Source organism: Garra rufa, chromosome 14 (assembly GCF_049309525.1).
Source record: "Garra rufa chromosome 14, GarRuf1.0, whole genome shotgun sequence".
In the NCBI taxonomy this organism is placed as follows: Eukaryota; Metazoa; Chordata; class Actinopteri; order Cypriniformes; family Cyprinidae; genus Garra; species Garra rufa.
In genome coordinates, this window is record NC_133374.1 from 24,141,518 (window position 1) to 24,161,096 (window position 19,579).

At 34.2% G+C, this 19,579-nt stretch overlaps 1 protein-coding gene across 1 annotated transcript; it reads right to left on the reverse strand.

Moving 5' to 3' along the window:
- Positions 1-7,274: 7,274 nt before the first annotated feature.
- Positions 7,275-19,579, reverse strand: spint2 (serine peptidase inhibitor, Kunitz type, 2). The gene is made up of 9 exons (XM_073817944.1): positions 19,033-19,579; positions 17,763-17,933; positions 13,346-13,414; positions 12,774-12,815; positions 12,524-12,679; positions 12,373-12,444; positions 12,087-12,257; positions 11,958-11,996; positions 7,275-8,187 (listed from the first exon to the last, which is right to left on the reverse strand). Exons 1-9 carry the CDS (start codon positions 19,424-19,426, stop codon positions 8,009-8,011), a joined length of 1,293 nt encoding a protein of 430 aa, XP_073674045.1. The 5' UTR covers positions 19,427-19,579; the 3' UTR covers positions 7,275-8,008.

The window sequence follows — 19,579 nt, forward strand, 5'->3', positions numbered from 1 at the left end:
GCTTCCATACCACCTCAGCAGTGCCACAGACTGATCACCTCCATGCCACGCCGAATTGAGGCAGTAATTAAAGCTAAAGTATTGAGTACATACAGTAAATTAACATACTTTCCAGAAGGCCAACAATTCACTATTCACTTTTTATTGGTCTTATAAAGTATTCTAATTTGTTGAGAGTGAATTGGTAGGTTTTTGTTAAATGTGAGCCAATCATCACAATTAAAAAAACAAACAAAGGCTTAAACTACTTCAGTCTGTGTAGATTGAATTTAATGCACAAGTTTAACAATTTGAGTTGAATTACTGAAATAAATTAACTTTTCCAAGGTCTGTCATGAAACTCTAGATGGCGCAGGCTGATGGGTTCTTACTGCAAACTGATGATATTCACAGCGTTAAATTACTTGGCTGCTTTACATTTAAATAGTTGGTTAGCATTTACTAGAGCAGTTAACAGCGCACTTTCAGAGTTCCTCTGAAAACCTTCCACCTCCCCAGCTCCACCTGTATACATCTGCTATGGGTTACGTATGTATCGCGTTAAGGAATTTGTAATTAATCGCATACATTAAATGCATTAAAGTTGCCAAGCTACTCTTTAGAACTCTAAGCATGTCATACAAAGTGTAGTGCTCTATGATTTTCGCAATGTGGAAAACGCAGACTGAGTCACGGAATCCAGTAATAAAAATGAAATTTATTGTATAACGTGGAATGCAAATTTTGGATGAATACATCAAAACTAGAGCAATAAGCTTAAATCAAAACATGTGTCTGTAAATATTAAGCCTCAAAAAAAGTTTGTTTTAACTTGAGGAAACTGTGACAGAAATATATGTAACCCTGGACCACAAAACCAAGTAGCACAGGTATATTTGTAGCAATAGCCAAAAATACATTGAATGAGACAAAAAAAAAATTATGCCAAAAATCATGAGGATATTAAGTAAAGTTTTAAGGAATATTTATCAGAAAATTATTTATCAGAATTTAATTACCAGAAAAACACAGTATTCCGGGGGGAATATTTTTTAATAAGATCAGTTAATTTAGAGATGCTTTTGATTATTAAAGTTTAATAAAACCATTCAGCTGGAATCCAGAAAGTTAATTAAAAAAAAGTTTGGTAAAAATAAAACAAAAAAAGCCTTACATTTTTAGTTTTTGTTAAAATTTCAATTAAATAAAAATAAAAATTATTAATATTTTTTAATTTAACCATTTAAAGAGAATCTAGAAAAAATAATACTGGGGAAAAAAATGGAATCCAGAAAAATTTAAACAGAATAAAATGGAATTTGGGGGGAAAAAAATAATAAAACAGATTTCAGAGGGCCCTAAAAGTGGCATGAAAAAATCTGTTAAAACTGTTCTCTCGATGATTCACTGTGGTAGGCCTACAATCCAACAATAACCATTTATATCATGAGCAATAAGATTGGATTTGGCAGGAAATATCCAACATAATCTCATGGTAATTTATAACTGTTTTACGCTCTGGTGAATTGGTAGTTAATTTCTATGATCTCATTGGTTTATTTTTGTACCATCTGCTTACAGTGATGGTTATGTTCCTGGGTGGAGTTAAAAGTTGACCTTTATATTTTTTGTACATTTTCATATTAATATGAAATCGCCACCTCATTTAATAGTATGTTTTCCTGTGAGATCTGTTGGAATTTTTGGTTGTACGTCAGCAGATACAGTATTGCTCAATCGACTTGTTTTTTCAGATATATGAACCTGGACCACAAAACATATATGGTTTGTTAGGATATTTGGCAGAGATACAACTATTTGAAAATCTGGAATCTGAGGGTGCAAAAAAAAAAGAAAAGAAAAAAAAAGAGAAAATCGCCTGTAAATTTGTCCAAATGAAGTTCTTAGCAATGCATACTGCTAACCAAAAATTAAGTTTTGATATATTTACAGTAGGAAATTTACAAGCTATCTTCATGGAACATGATCTTTACTTAATATCCTAATGATTTGTGGCATAAAAGAAAAATTTATAATTTTGACCCAAACAATGTATTTTTGTCTATTGCTACAAATATACTTGTGCTACTTAAAACTGGTTTTCTGGTCCAGGGTCACATATATCCTTGATTTCTGTCTTGACTTTTTGCACTGTCAGTGGGTCTTAACGCCAATGTAATTTGCAGATTTCGTGTAATTTTATGGTATTACCATATATGGGATTAGATAGAGAGACCGAGGTTTTCCCATACTATTGGTAAAGTACAGAGCCGCGGGTAGCGGTTTTTAAGCTACTTTTTTAATGTACCTTGGCCGGATGTCACAAACTATTAGGTGAGCTTTACCCACAGCAGAGATGTTAAGGCTTTCACGGCAGAAATGAACACGACAACAGTCGGTCAAAGGTTGTTGCTTGTAGTCTACATGTTCTGCGCGTGAAGCTCACGGTGATTTCAGCGTCTGCGTTTTCCATAAATGAGGACATGAAAACATGAACTTAATCTCTAGAGCCTCTTCGAGAGTCACTTCAGAGCTTTACACCGTTTAATTCTAAAATCATCAAAACACACGTGAAGAAATTTTAACAGAAACTATGCTATGATGTACTTCTCAAAGTGTTAATGTTATTTATAAGGAATATCATTCAAGATATTTTCTTTTCATTCATGTTTTTATATTAAACATTTGTCGTGCAGCGTCTTATTTCAGAAAAAAATGTAATGTTTTGTTGTAAATTAATTGTTATATAGACTATTATCCTATATCAGGATTTTTTTTAATTTAAAAATTGTTAAACATTTATTAATCCATTAAATTTGACATGATTTTAATGATAAATTTGTATTAAGTAATAAAAAATAAATAAAATGGAAAACCCAGAATTTAGAGCAAAATAAAAATTAAAAGGTGGCCTAATTTTTAAGTATACATACAAACACTTGGAAAGCATTTCCTTCCAATAATAATGGTAAATGAATATTTTGATAAATACTAAAACAGTATAATATGGAAAAAATATTGTCATAATATTTCTGGCCATATCAAAAATATGGCCCAGCCCTAATTTTAAAATTTATCACAAAAAAAATCCTGAAAATAAAAATGAGGAAAAAAAAAATTACAATAAAATACAGATTCAATAATTAAAAATGCACATATATAGCCTAAACAAGTCTCGCAAAAATAAAAAACTGAATAAATAAAATTAAAAAGTTTGCATTTATGGAATAAATCAGTTGTCAACTTTGGACGTGGCAAAAAATTGGGCTAGTTTTCCATTCTGGGAAAACTACTTTTGAGTAAGCGTTGGGCTGGAGTTTTTTCTAGGACATGGCAACCCTGCATGGTCTGCCTTTAAGAAAATAAATAACATGCAAATACAGGAGAATGGAAACACAAGCTCATTAAAATCCCGCTGCATTCCAATATTCAAGTTTGGTGAACTTTGGCCTGCATATTCAAATCACTTGAAGATGTGTGACCAACAGACGACCAATACATAAAGGAGTCAACAACAAAACTTTAAAGCAGCTTGACAGTTTGCATTGATCTCTTCTTTTAGTTATGCAATCAGATGTTCTCTAGTCCACCTTTACCAGTTACTTGTATACAAAAGTTGATGTGATTTTGCAGTCTGTTTAGAAACGTCTCTTCAAAACTCTCAATACCTTGACTGGAGATGATTGTGTGTTTGGGTGCATTCGGCGGCTTGGCGCTCTCACATTCATGGAATGCCGAGCATCTCTGCAGTTAGTCGGGCAGCTGGTGTGATGGGTGAGGAGGGAGAGGAGGAGAAAGGAGGGGTGTCACACTAAATAAGCACAATTACACTCACACGGGATGGAAACCAGATGACCACGGGCACTGACAACATGCAGGGGTTATATAGGCCAAGGCTCAGATACACATTCACTCACAAAGAGCCCTTATAACATCCTGGAGCCCTGCAGTAGACGGATGGGCCTCTATAAACATGCTGCGTTTCCCACACTGCACTTTCGTGATCTAAGTGTGAGCCACGACCCCCTCAATCCTCTCAGGATTTCCAAAACACCTCCATTTGGCTTATTTCTTTCAGCGTGAACTGAATCGATCCTAGTCTAGTCCTGGTAAACTTGTAAGACTTCATAGCAAGTTAGCCAAACTTTTTGTAATGTTCTCCTGCCTTCCTTTTTTGCCTGTTCTCTGTGAGCGGAGGGGGTGATTTTACATGACTGGGAAATGAGCTAATCGCTCCGTCTTTATGACCTAATTTCAGAGCTCTCAGCTTGCTGAGACAAAGACAGAACCTTCATTCCAAACTCTGTTCGGTGTGTGAAACTTTCTCTTAACATACTGTAGTATAAATGGGGTTCACTTTGTGTACCCTGTACAGCAACAACACTGATGTTTTTGCTGTTTAAAAACACAATGGAAAGTTAATTTAAATACATTCTTAGATAAAAATTGATTTTTTAAATATATTTTGTTTTTACTGGATACTAAGGGGGTTTGTTCTTTGCTTGTGTCTGTGACTCTTTATTCACGGTTGTTATTCAAAGCAAGATTGATTGAGAATCTAAAACACACTTTTGTGATTGGAGTGTGGTGCATGTGATATTAATTAAAACAAGACCAAAATAATACAGAACTGACTTTGCATTTCCTTGTATTCCTGAACACTTGTGCCAACATTAAATCCACCGTCGCCCCCTAGTGGCTATTGAAATGAATGACCACTAGCAAATGTTTCTACTGTATATACTTAAAATATGTACCAATCAGAAATTGGTTTATTTTTGAAACAGGGTTTCTGCAGATATGAACAAGTGAAATTTAAGACTTTTTAAGACCTTTTTAATACCACCTTATATGAAATTTAAGACCTAAACCTGTAATGGAAATAGATATTATATTACATGCATATGTGATATTTAATGTGTTTAATGTAAAAAGTAAACAACATTTCATGGCTGTCATAAATTAAATTTATTACTACGATATACAGTGAACTTTCCATATCAGCAGATACTATTCCACACAAAATATCCCCATAAAAGTACCACTAGAAATATCTGATGTAAAAAAAAAATTCTGAAGCGATTTTTTTTTACTTTTGAAATGTATGCGTACCTTTGAAATTTATTTTATGAATTTATCAATAAATTCTAAATGTCTGTTAGCAGTGAGATTACATAATTTACACTGCAAAATTAAAAGTGAGATTAATATGTAAATACATTTATTGATTTATAAATATATATATTAGAAATGTTATATAAATACTGCGATTCTGTCTGAAGACGCAGTAACTTCCACAGAGGGAGAAAAAAATCTACAGTTGTTAGCAACTGGCCTTAGCCAAGCCCTATATTCAGTTTTTCCAAGCCCAGTATCGCTAAACTTGCACTTCTTCATAGCTAAAAAATTAAATCCATTTGACTTCTGCTGTACAATCCAAGAGAGACTCGCGCCAATAACAGAAAGCTGATTGGCTATTGCATGCTGGTCTCATTTGTAGTTTAAATTCAGCAAATTATATTTGGAATAGTGAAATAAAGAACTACAACACCACGGAAACAACAGAAAGAGAATTTAGATGAGCATTAGAGGTAGCGTTACATGGACATCGGAAAAATAAGACCTGTGTAAAATTATTTAAGACCTAGAACAGCGAATTTAAGACTTTTTAAGGCCTAAAATTTTTATTTTTAAATTTTAGACTTTTTAAGACTTTTTAAGACCCCGCGGAAACCCTGTTGAAAGTCCATTTTCTGATTAGGAACATTCTTAAAGTTATTTCCCAGAAAAATAATAATAGCTCACTGAACAGTGGGGAATGTTGTCATGAGGGCAGCTTGCTGGTTATTTACACTGATTTAAGAAGTCATTCCTTACACATTATTTTCATTATTAATAATTAATGTCAGGTCTTTAACAATAAATATAAATATAGTAAAAATGTTTACATGCACACATACAGTTGAGGTCAAAAGTTAAGAGGGATAAGAGGGATATTTTTTATTTAGTACTGATCCTGAATAAGACATTTCACATAAAAGACATGAAAATATAGTCCACAATAGAAAATAATAGTTGAATTTATAAAAATGGCCCTGTTCAAAAGTGTACATCCCCTTGATTCTCAATACTGCATGTAAGTATCTTCTCTAGCTTCTGAAGGGCAGTACTAAATGAAATAAATATGATATCTAGGCAAAATAATAAAAATCTCAATTCTGTTCAAAAGTTTTCACCCCCCGGCTCTTAATGCAGTTTTTCCTTCTGGGGCATCAGCAGGCATTTAAACCTTCTGTGATAGTTGCATATGAGTCCCTCAGTTGTCGTCAGTGTGAAAAGATGGATCTTAAAATCATAGTCATTGTTGGAAAGGGTTCAAATACACAAAAATGCTGAAAAACCAAAGAATATCTGGGACCTGAAGGTTTTTTCTGAAGAACAGCAGGCAGTTAAACTGTTCAGGGCAAACAAGGGACTCATGAAAAGCTATTACTACAAAAAAAAAAAAAAAAAACACACAGCAGTGGACTTTTCAGGTAACAACACAGTATTAAGAATCGAGTGTGCGTAAACTTTTGAACGAGGTCATTTTTATAAATGTAAACTATTATTTTCTCTTGTGGACTATATGTAAACATCTTTTATGTTAAATATCTTATTCAGGTCAGTACTGAATAAAAAAAATAACATGCATTTTGTATGTTTCTTCTTATTTTGGTAAAATAATGAACAATTTGCAGATTCTGCAAGGTGTATGTAAACTTTTGACCGCAACTGTATACATGTTAAAATAGTTTAAAATGTCATTTATTGTGATGGCAAAGCCACAATTTCAGCAGCCATTATGCAATGATCCTTCAGAATTTATTCATTTAATATTTTAAGCATTATTTAAACAGTAAAACAGTGAGGAAAACTAAACAACTCAGGAAACAGATGAAATAGAAAAGATAACATGCACAAAACATGTAACATATATAACACACATAACAACTGCCCTTGACATTCATGAAAAATCCTTCTGTCATGACCTTCCGGGTATAAACTACCTTCATTATATAGTTAACTTCAGCTCTAATGGTTTAATTGTGTTCATTCATTTACCCATGACCTATAATGACAGTGGAGTTTTAGCTTGGAGGGTGAACCCCAAAATGGTTGTAATTTCTGACAAAGATTGTCAGTGTTAGATTTAAATAAATAAACTGACAACTTCCTTGTGTGACTATCCCCGGTTTGCCCTGTTCCTTCTTGAAACGCTAACATATCAACAAATCAGTACTTGGAAAAAGAAACCAAACTGAAATTTTCCTTTATTATTTAGAATTTCACAATGCTTTGTAAAAAAAGTATAGGCTGGTATGAATTAAACAGTTATAGCTCACAGTTATAGGCCATTCATTAGAGAGCAAAGAGTCATCAAATTTCTGCAAATCTTCTCATATCTACATAGTTTTTTTATATATGCTTATAATCAAAGAACAATGCTATGGACTGTAGCAATGATTTAATGACTTACATAGAATCATTCTCACTTAAGTGTTATATATCCATAAAAATCAACTGATCAAGCATTTGTTCTTATGTATACATACACATACATATAAATGAAGTAAAACAACCTATGAGAAACCACTTCATTATATGCTTTGTCATTATTGTTGTGACAATAAATATATCCCTGAAAGAAAGCTGATTTACTTCTAATTTGTAGGATTATAACCTTAAAGACAGATGACAAAGAAGGTAACAGAAGTATTTCAAACAACTCACCAGTTTTAGTGCAACATATCCCACAGTTAAAAAGTGTAGAATATCTCTTTTAAACAATAATGAAGCATAAACTTTTTTCTTAATTAATTTCACGTCGTATGTGTGACTAATGCACATATGTTTGCATAACATGTCATTTGGAACCTCTACCAAAATGTAGTCAAATTAGAAGTTTAATGTAACGTATTAGTTTTAATTCAGCTTAATGTTGGAGTGTCATGAGATGTTTGTACCAGACACTAAAAGGCCTCCGGCTTTAGTTTGAGACTACTTCAGGCAGCTTCTCATAGGACACCTGCTCCTCTGCAGGCAGTAACTCATCCTTATCATCCAATATGAAGAGATTCCTTCGGGAGTTTTTGCGCACTGCAATCAGGATCAAACCTACCAGAAGTAGGGCAGACATGATGGCCAGGGTGGCCACTAGGAAGAAGGCTGGGAGCAAGACACATAAAACATGTTACATTTTGTAATAAAAACATCAACAAAAAAAAAAATTTTTTGAAAGAAGTCTCATCAAGGCTGCATTCATTCAATCAAATATATTGCAAAAACAGTAACATTATCTCATGAGCCCAAACTTTTGACATTTTAGAAACAAGTGTGGGAACAAAAATTATAATTATTTAATATACACAGTACCCTCTACTAATATTGGCACCCTTGGTAAATAAGAGCAAAGATGACTGTAAAAATAAATCTGCATTTTTTATCCTTTAGATCTTTTTTTCGAAAAATTCACAAAATTCTAACCTTTCCTGTAAGTAAAATGATGGGAACTAAGGGGGGAATCTCATCAGGAAATAAATGTTTGGTAAGACTTTAGAATAGGCTACACTTACTCACTATTAACGATGACTTTTTCCTTAATAAATTCCTAATTTGCTGCTTATTAATATTTAGTTAGGTAGTTGTTAAGTTTAGGTATTGGGTAGGATTAGGGATATAGAATAAGGTCATGTGGAATGATGCATTAATATGTGCTTAATTAGTACTAATATTCTATTAATATGCATGCTAATAAGCATCTAGCTAAGAAACCGTAAAATAAAGTGTTACCAAATGTTTTTCTGTAGCTCACGTTGGCAACAATTATTGGCACCCCTAGAAATTTGTCTAAGTAAAATATCTCTGAAGGATATTCCCATTAATATAAAACATTTTTTAGCACACCAGGGTGGCTAGGATTATGAAATTGTCCGGCCATGACTTTCTGTTCCACAGGATTATAAATATGAGGAACACAAAGGCCAAATTCCCTTAATTATCCATCACAAGTAGCAAAACCAAAGAATGTAGTTCTGATGTGCAGAACAAATTTGATGAGTTTCACAAAATAGAAAGTGGCTGTAAGAAAAGAGCTAAAGCATTGAAAATCCCCATTCCCACCATCAGGACAATAATTAAGAAGTTCCAGTTAACTAAAGATGTTTCAAATCTGCCTAGAAGATGACGTGTGTCTATAATATCATCCTAATGCACAATAAGGAGGAGAGTTTGAGTGGCCAAAGACTCTCCAAGGATCACAGTTGGAGAACTGCAGAGAATTGTTGAGTCTTGGGGTCAGAAAGCCTAAAATAAAATGATCAAACAGCCCCTACATCACCACATGTTATTTAAGAGGGTTTCAAGAAAAATCCTCCTGGCTCACCCAAAAACAAACTCCAGCATATTCACTTGTGCAGCTAACCCTCCAGATGGTTTTGGTGCAGACAGGGATAAAAAAGTACCCCATGTCCACGGTCTTCAATGTTGTGGACCTATTTTTCTGCCGGAGGTCCTGGACATCTTGTTTAGATACATGGCTTTATGGATTCTATCAAATACCAGCAGATAAAAAAATCAAAACCTGACTGCCTCTGTTAGAAATCTTATAATGGGCCATGGTTGCATCTTCCAGCAGGATGATGATCCAAAACAAACATCAAAATCAACACAAAAATTGTGTCACTGAGCACAGAATGAAGCTTCTACCATTGCCATCCCAGTTCCCTGACCTGAACCCTGTGTAGAAACTGAAGAGGAGAAGAATCTAGAGAGATTCTGTTTGAAGGAATGGCCTCTGATCTCTCGTCAGGTGTTCTCCAAACTCATTAGAAATTTTTGTAGGAGAAAACTCAGAACTGTTATCTTGGAAAAAGGACATTGCAATAATTGGGTGCCAATAATAGTTGCCAACGTGAACCAGAGAAAAACATTTATTCCATAATGAGATTTCCCCCCTAGGTTCTATTGTTTTACTTCAATGACAGGTTAGAATTTTGTGCATTTTTTGAATGAAAGTTTAAAAGGATAAATTATGCAGATTTATTTTCACATCCACCTTTGCTCATATTTATCAAGGGTGCCAATATTAGTGGAGGGCACTGTATAAATTATATTTTATAACTGGCTGGATGTTTGTTAGGTATGGAAGCCAGTTTCTGCCACTAAATAAAAAATAAAGTTTCATCTCACAAATCTTGCTTTTATTCTCGCAATTGCGAATTTACATCTCACAATCTTGTTTTTTCTTCAGAATTGAGATGTAAACTCGCATTTCAGATTTTTTTTCCTCACAATTCTGGAGTTTATAGCTCACAGTTCTGACTTTTTTTTTCGGAATTGTGAGATGTAAACTCAGATATCAGACTTTGCAGGTTGCAATTCTGACCTTTTTTTTTTCGCAATTCCGAGTTCATATCTCGCAATTCTGACTTTACCCTTGCAGTTCCAAGTTTCACTCGCAATTCTAGGATCATATCTCGCAATTCTGACATTTTTTCCTCGTAATTACAAATTTTTATCTCACAATGCTGAATTTTCTGAAAATTCTGAGTTTTTAGAGTATCTCAAAATTTTTTCTCAGATTTTTTTTCACAATTCCAAGTTCATATCTCGCAATTCTGATAATGTGTCCTAGCAATTCCAAGATCATATCTCGCAATTCTAACTTTTTTTTTCTCAGAATTGAGAGGTAAACTCACAATTCAGATTTTTTTCCCTCACAATTCTGACTTTTTGCCTTGCAATTCTGAGTTTCTCTCGCAATTCCGAGTTTATTTCTTGCAATTCTGAGTTCATATCTCGCAAATCTGACTTTTCCCTCGCAATTCCAAGTTTCTCGCAATTCTAGGATCATATCTCGCAATTCTGACATTTTTTCCTCGTAATTCCAAATTTTTACCTCACAATGCTGAATTGTCTTAAAATTCTGAGTTTTTAGAGTTTCTCAAAAAGTTTTCTCTGATTTTTTTTTCACAATTCCAAGTTCATATCTCACAATTCTGATAATGTTTCCTAGCAATTCCAAGATCATATCTCACATTATCTCAACTTTTTTTTCTCAGAATTGAGAGGTAAACTCACAAATCAGATTTTTTTTCTCACAATTCTGACCTTTTTTCCTCGCAATTCCAAGTTTAAATCTTGCAATTCTGACTTTTTTCCTCAGAATTGAGATGTAAACTCACAATTCTGACCTTTTTCCTCGCAATTCCATTTTTATATCTCGCAATTCTGACTTTTTTCCCCTCACAATTCAGTTTCACGTGCAACTCTGATATTTTTACCCTCGCAATTCTGACTTTTTTTCCTTGCAAATCCAAGTTTCTCTCGTAATTCTGATATTTTTTCCTCACAATTGAGATGTAAACTCACAAATCAGATTTTTTTCCAGACTTTTTGCCTTGCAATTCTGAGTTTCTCTCGCAATTCCGAGTTTATATCTTGCAATTCTGAGTCTATATCTCACAATTCTGACTTTTTCCCCCACAATTCCAAGTTTATATCTCACAATTCCCTTTTTTCAGCAATGTGAGATATAAACTGACAATTGCAAGTTATAAGTCCAGTTCTGAGGGGGAATGTTCTCAGAATTTTTGTTTAAATCTTAAATCTTTGTTTAAATCTTACAATTCTGAGAAAAAGTCACAACTGTGAGTTTATATCACACAATTCTAAGGAGGAAAAAAAGTTTATGAGATAATCAAGTCACAATTACCTTTTTTATTTTTTATTCAGTGACAAAAACAGGCTTCCATAGTTAGGTGTTTTAACACCACACCAGTACTTTCATGCCGGAAACAAGTTGACACAGTAATTTAAAAAAGGTTTTAAAACTCTTGATAAAAACTCTAAAATGTATTTAGAATTAATTATAATTGCTAACTAATTAATGAATGAAATACATTTTATTACAAATCAGGTATTTGACAATTCCTTACCTGGAGTCCAGCGGCTACGGTTGTGGTGTCCAAAATAGCCTATAGAAAAAGATATACAACAACATAAGCTACCAGCAAAACAAAAGACACATACATACTACCGGAAGGAGAATTCCTGTTGCCTCTTACCATCATTCCCAGAGCAAGTTGCCATGCACTCTTCCTCACTGCCATAGCGGTTTAGGTTTCCCTGGCAGCCTCCATAGAGGAAGCGCTTACAAGACTGAGTGCTGGGCTCAAAGTAAAACATTGGGAAGGCTGCACGGCACGGGCCAGAGTCGGATGGCCCAGCACAGCTTTCTGTATTAAGTTACAGAAGAAAGTAAGTTTAATTAACACTGTATTCACTCACTATTGCATTATTGGCAATACATTTGAAATACAGAAATTCAAGACTGATTTTTTCATATTTTACCTTCAAAGCTGTGCATGCTGCTAGGAGACGTGGGAACAACGGGCTCCTCCTTGTTGCTGTAAATGACGTTCACTGGAATGCAAACACACGGAGTTATAATTTCACGAGTGAGTTATAGGATGATGGATGATTGGGAAATGATGATCAATACCTGTGCAGGCTGCCATGCACGATTCCTCAGTTTCATAACTGTTCTCATTGCCACCACAGCCTCCATAGATAAATGGTTTACAAACACCATTGTTGTAGTTATAGCGTCTAATGGAGGCTCTGCAGCGTCCGGTCAGTGCGGGAGCCATGCACTTCGCTAATACGGCAAGACAGACAGGAAGAAGGCATTAGAGCCAACAGCGTACATCTGTACTGTACTGGACAATGTAAAACCACTAAAGCTAAAATACCTTCATATTCCTCTGATGTCATTTCAGGAAGAGGTTCAACATCTGAAGAGAGAGATACACAATATGAATATTTTATCTGTTAAGTTCCTGGTAAAATACCACTAAAATACTTAAGTGCCTATCATCCATTTTTAAGTTAATACAATCTCAGTTTTATTTGAACCAGAAAATATTAACGACCACTATGTGTTATGGACCCCTAAACAAACATTAATTCTTTATAGAAGTTTTTAGCAGCCATTACTTTAGTTTAAAAAAAAAATCATTCTAATATGCTGATTTGCTGCTCTAGAAACATTTTTTGTTATGTTATTATTATGTTATTTTTATGTTTTTAATCAGTTCCTGGACTCCTTAGACACTCTTAATTCATTACAAAAGGTTCATTTATTATGTTATTATATATTGTTAGTGGAGCATGATTGTTGAGAGCTCTGACATAAGTTGAGCTTACTATTTACTATTTATAAAATAATCTTTCCATTTAGCTGATCATCAGCTGTGTCATAATGACTCATATCTCTGAGAACCGGTCTCACTGGGACATCTTGACAACAGACAGATTTGATTACCAATGTTGTTTTCAGGTACAGACATTCTGCTCCGTTGGGCAACAAAATGAGAGTCCGCAGGCACAGCACCTGAAGAGAGCAGAAAAACACTTTCAATTACTCTACTGTATGTGTATATAACTATACATTTCTGAACAAGACATACACCACCATTTAAAAGCTTTTAAAGGCATAGCTCAGTCAAAAAAAATTTAATTCTGTCATTAATTAATCATGTCTTTTCCAAACCAGCAAGGCCTTCTTTCATCTTCGGAAAACAAATTAAGATATTATCGATGAAATCCGAGAGCTTTTTGACCCTCTATAAACAGCAACGCAACTGACACATTCAAGGCCCAGAAAGGTAGTAAGGACACCATTAAAACAGTCCATTTCATCAAAAATATCTTAATTTTTGTTCCGAAGATGAACAAAGGTCTTATGGGTTTAGAACAACATAAGAGATTAATGACAAAATGTTCATTTTTGAGTGAACTATCCCTTTACATCTCTTAAAATAAGTTTATTATGCTTACCAAGCCTACATTTATTTGTTCAAAATGCAGTAAAACCAGTAATATTGTGAAATATTTCATTTTTTGAATATATGATGTTGAATTTCAGCAGTCATTATTTCAGTCTTCAGTGTCACATGATCCTTTAAAAATCATTTTAATATTTTAATTTGGTGCCTAGAAAACATCTCTTATTATCAAATGTTAAAAACTGACACATTCAAGGCCCAAAAAGGCAGTAAGGACATCATTAAAATAGTCCATTTCATCAAAAATATCTTAATTTTTATTCCGAAGATGAATAAAGGTCTTACAGGTTTAGAACAAGAGTAATTAATGACAAAATTGTCATTTTTGAGAAAACTATCCCTTTAAAGCTCTTAAAATATGTTTATTATGCTCACCAAGCCTACATTTGTTTGTTCAAAAATGCAGTAAAAACAATAATATTGAATATAAGACATTGAATTTCAGCAGTTATTACTCCAGTTTTCAGTGTTACATGATCCTTCAAAATCATTTTAATATTCTGATTTGGTGCCTAGGAAACATTTCTTATTATCAGTGTTAAAAACAGTTGTTTTTTTGTGGAATTGATTATTTTTTCAGAATTCTTTGATAAACAGAAAGCTTAGAAGTCACTTTTGATCAACTGAATGCACCCTTGCTGGATAAAAGTAATAATGTCTGCGAAAAAATTAAATCTTACACTACCATTCCAAATTTGGGTTCAGTAATAACTACCAAACTAAACTTAACTTTTCCGTGCTTTTGAAGGAAAATAAACAGTAAAGAATGTTCTACAAAAATGTACTGCAAGTCCCATGAACACAGTTGCACAACAATGTTGCATAACACAAAATAGTCCAGAGTGTTGTAAATAAAATTCTCCGAATGACTTCCCAAAGACAATAATAGGATTTTGCCTAAGCGTCTCTATTAGAAGCAGATGGCATCTTTTTCCATTTAAAAGTCATCTCATCTCATAAAACTGGTAATTCCAGGGATCACAAAGGGTAATTTGGATACAGCAGGCACGGAGCACAATGACCCCATAAAGAAATCTAAAAAAAACTTTCCTCTTTCCAGTCTAAATCGATCACTCATTTAAGTGTAATTCTTCTAAAAGAGGAAAGAGGTAAAAGAACAAACAGTGACAACAGTGTTTGTCATGCCTTTGTCGAGGACAGGTAATCCATCTGCATAGAGGTCACCAAACCGGTTATTCAACAACCCAGAGTAAGATGAAACCAACTTGTTAAGACATTCAGCATAAACCCACTGAAACTATGGAAAAGTTTTGATTTCACCCCATAAAATTAAAACAACTATACGCTTAGCTTTGAGAATGTCCTGAGAGTAATGTAATAATACAGACTCCATGTAAAGTTACCTAAGTGGAAATCAACTCGACACAATTCAAATATAGCAGGACGTGAACCAGCAGACTGACCATACTGAGCACGCTCGACCACAAACTACAATGTGGGTACTGGATTCATGCCCACTTTCATTGGAGAATGGCTGCAAAAAGAGTTATATGGTTTTCCAAACCTCATATTTTGGTCTCCTTCTCCAAACCTCTGTTTTCATCAGTCTGTCAGACCATAGACTGATATGCTGTAAAAACCTTTCCAAGTGACTTTTACATTGATTATAATAGGCCTCACATACTAGTATGTATGTGATTTAAGATTTAAACCCAAAATCCTCAATAAAACACATTTTTCTTTCAGCACACAAAATTTATCTGTATTTCCTCTGGGTGCTGTGAATAAGTCAATGCAAACATAGATGCAAATAGCGGCTGGCCACAAATCCAGGATGTGTTTATTGGTTTGCATTTATTTAGCCACATTTCTTGCACTCTACATCTTAACTAGGCTGTTGGCACACTGTGTGGAGCTTAAATATTAGTGATCTAGTCCACTCCAGTGATGAAAGTATGATTCTTTGAATAGTAATCTAATAAAATGACTCTTAACCTAAAACCACACCTTACTGAAGATTCCCTTTGTCTGTCATCACATGTTCTGTTTTTGTCACTGCACTTCAATAGACTAACTCAACATGTACAGATCTTGTCATCATGTCTCAGCTGTGATGCACAAACAATGAAAAGGACTTGACGCAAAAGCTTTTAGCTCTAAAGCAGGAAGTTTGAATCAATAAATAGCAGTCAAATTAAATAATGCTTTTTTAAACTTCCATTCAAAAGTATAATTTTTTAAACTTTAAGACCTTTGTTCAGAAAAGACACATTAAACTGATCAAAAGTTGCAGCAAAAAAATGTGTAATGTTATAAAAGTTTAGCATTTTAAATAAATGCAGCTCTTTTAAACTTTTGATTCATCAAAAAATCCTGAACAAATGTACTTGGAAAATGTAGCCATTTTCAACACTGATAATAAAAAGAAATGTTCCTTGAGAATGATTTCTGAAGGATCGTGTAACTCTCAAGAATGAAGTACTGACTGCCATCACAGGAATAAAATACATTTTAAAATATATTCAAATAGATAAGAGTTTTTTTTTTACCTTTTAATGATATTTCACATTACTCTTTTTATTGTATTTTAGACAAAAAAATTGCAGTCTTTGCTGAGTGTAAGAAACTTCACAGTCATTAACCCTTTTGTGTCAAAAAAAAGTTACACAGGTACAAAATGGACAATGTGTTTTGATGTATTAATATATTTTTCCACTTTTATTGATGTTGATTTTTTTGACCAACATCTGTTCTATCCATAAATACCAAACATTCATTAATTTAATTTGTTACCCTTTAAATGCTGGTTTGTTTGCATAATGCCACAGGTGTTTTTTATGAAACAAAAAGAAAATAGTAGTAATTTCCATATACTAAGTGCTTAGCAGAATTTTTTCCTTGCTTAATAGATTCTTGGGTGTGTCAGTGAAGAACAACAACATTAATTTTGAGGTATTTATATTTTTATGTAGTGTTAGATTTTGTTTTTAAAAAATGTATATGCCAAATTTTAAAAAATGGCACAATCTAGTAAAAAAATAGTAAAACTGTAAAATTTGAAGCCTTGCCGATAGAACGAATGCCTATTAGTTACTGCGTCATTTTATAGTCAAATGGCCCAGGGTTTAAAAATTTTTTTTTTTAATGGGTTTCAATGTGGACATTTTTGTCCTTAAGGTCCTGAGTGTGAGGATTTTTTGTATTGAGGAAATGAGGGTGATATATTAAAATTTCAATTAAAATACTTGAGCCAATTTATGCAGTTGGCATTAACACAGGCACACTTATAACAAAAAACAAAACTGAAATGGACAAAAATGTCCATAAGGTCGCACAAGGGTTAAACCTTACCGACCCCAAAATTTTGAACGGTAGTGTATGTGAAGTTATAAAAGCAGATTATGACAGAGGAGAGAAAGAGTTACATAAGGTCAGTATCTTAAATTATATCCATCACAATTGCGTTTGGGATTATAAATCTTAGGCACAATGAGCCTTTTATATAATCAAGCTTTGGATAAAACTGAAATGCTAACACTCACTAAATACAGAGTGTTTTCACGACACGTCATCACAGTCATATTGGTGGCAATGAGCGTAAACAATGCCACCGAACGAAACTAGCATATTTTGCTGATTACTGCTGCTGAAAATGGTAAATTATTGTCATGTTTTGGGCTGTAGTAATCGGTCGAAACAGGGTGTTTGTAGTTGGCCAAACTGAATCAGGATTTCCAGGGCAAGAATCTTGACAACATTTGTGTTTGTTCTTATTATTTCCGTGATTTAGACAGCAGAAATGAGCATTTAGTAGTAAATTATTTGTGCAATCCATGCTGTTGTTTACATCTGAGTATCGCCAATATGGCCGCACATCCGGTTATCTGACTGAACCGTGGTGTTAATGCAAAGCCTCTACTGTTTGGTATTTACCTGTCACCCCCTTACAGGAAGCCTCACATTCCTTCTGGGAGTCAAAGTTGTTATTGTTGCCCCCACAGCCGCCATAGATGAACTGCTTGCAGGTCTGATTGGTGACATCATAATAAAATCGTGGGAAGGCAGCACGGCAATTTCCCACCTCCTTTGGGAGAAGGCAGTGATCTGATACGACAGAAGAAAAGAAATAGACTTAATATAGCGTACATGCATTCACTGTCCTAACTGTAGGAAATGTGTTTCTCAGATTTTCATTACTGCAGATTAAATACTGTCTCTGATTGTAATATATTACTGCAGTACCAAAATGATAATGTCCAATTCAGGTATGGTAATATGAGACTTTACCATCCATTCTGCAGTTTAAGTCTTTTGTTTACAGTACAGGGCAGTAAAACATGAAGTACAGGTTGCTCAGGTAAACTGATAACAATGCTGAAACCACTACCTGGAAAAAGGGGAGGGTTTCTATACAGAATTTTATTTGTATTTTTTTACATTAGGTTTATTCTAAACCTATTAAGATCACAGATAATTATTAGCAGTTTCTCACTGAACAAACATAATATACATAATATTACTTATCAACTCATCATGTATATTCCAAGAAATGCTGAACTTCCTGTACTTTACATAAAGACAACATATGGCCAAACCAATTACAACACAAACTAAAAACATAATTACAATTACAGTATTATACAGGCAAATTGATTGTATATAGTTGGTTGTGGGAATAAGTGTTAATGAAAAACTCTTAAGTTGGGCATAATTCTTTACTGTTATGCCTTTTATTAAAATATCAATACATTTTATATTTAAATGTGTAGTGTATCTAACACAAATGTATTGTCATGTGAGAAGAAAGCTATAAAACCAACTGTAAGCAGGTCAATACGTTGTTTTATATGACATTTTTCGACCATTTTATGACAAGGGTTTTATGACGGTTTGTTAAAAGTCAAATGTAAAAATATTTTAAAATGTGTAAATAAGTTCTGAAAATTAAGTGTAGTAAATTCACGAGCACTCATTAGCCTACTTTTTTTTAGTTCTGTAATTAAGCTGATTTTATGCCCATAAAGCATGTTTGTTTCAATTTACATGCAGTTTATGGGAATTTTCCATTTTCCGCCAAACACCACTTAGTCACATATGACTTTATTATTATATTCAAAATATTGTGATTGAAGATGGATTACATTTTAGCGTTAAATTTGATTTAGGTAATGTGTCAGTGTTTCCAGTGTCCGGTGATTTTTACCTGTGGTGTTTACAGCGCGAACTTCGGCCTCGTTTTGGGATTCTTGATCCGCGCTTTGCTGGATCTTGCGGTACACCTTAAACTGTGGACTCTCGGTCAAAACACACACGTCTTTGCCGTCTTTCATACAGCTGACCAGGATGCATTCTGGTCTGCCGTCCGCCGGAGTCCCGATCAAAGCGATCTGGCAGTCCTCCCTCTCACAGCAGGCATTCTGGCACTGCTCTGCGTCCGAGATCTCCGGCAGGTGAGCCAGGTACGCCGCGCCGTTATCAAACGAGCTGATATCCAGACCCTGTTCGAGCTCCGTGTCCGGGTCCCACTTACACGCGTTTAGAACCGAAAGACAACAGAGAAAACCAACGATTGTGGCAGTGAAACACACCTGAGCCATTCTTCACTTCCCGTATACCTGTCCTAGCTCTTTACGGGTATGACCGACGGTTGACTCGAATAAAGTTAAACGAACTTTGTGACCACACCTATGTCAACAAACCAGATTCGTTATCTATATAGCCCGTGTATGCGGACGCAGCAGGTGTGCGTC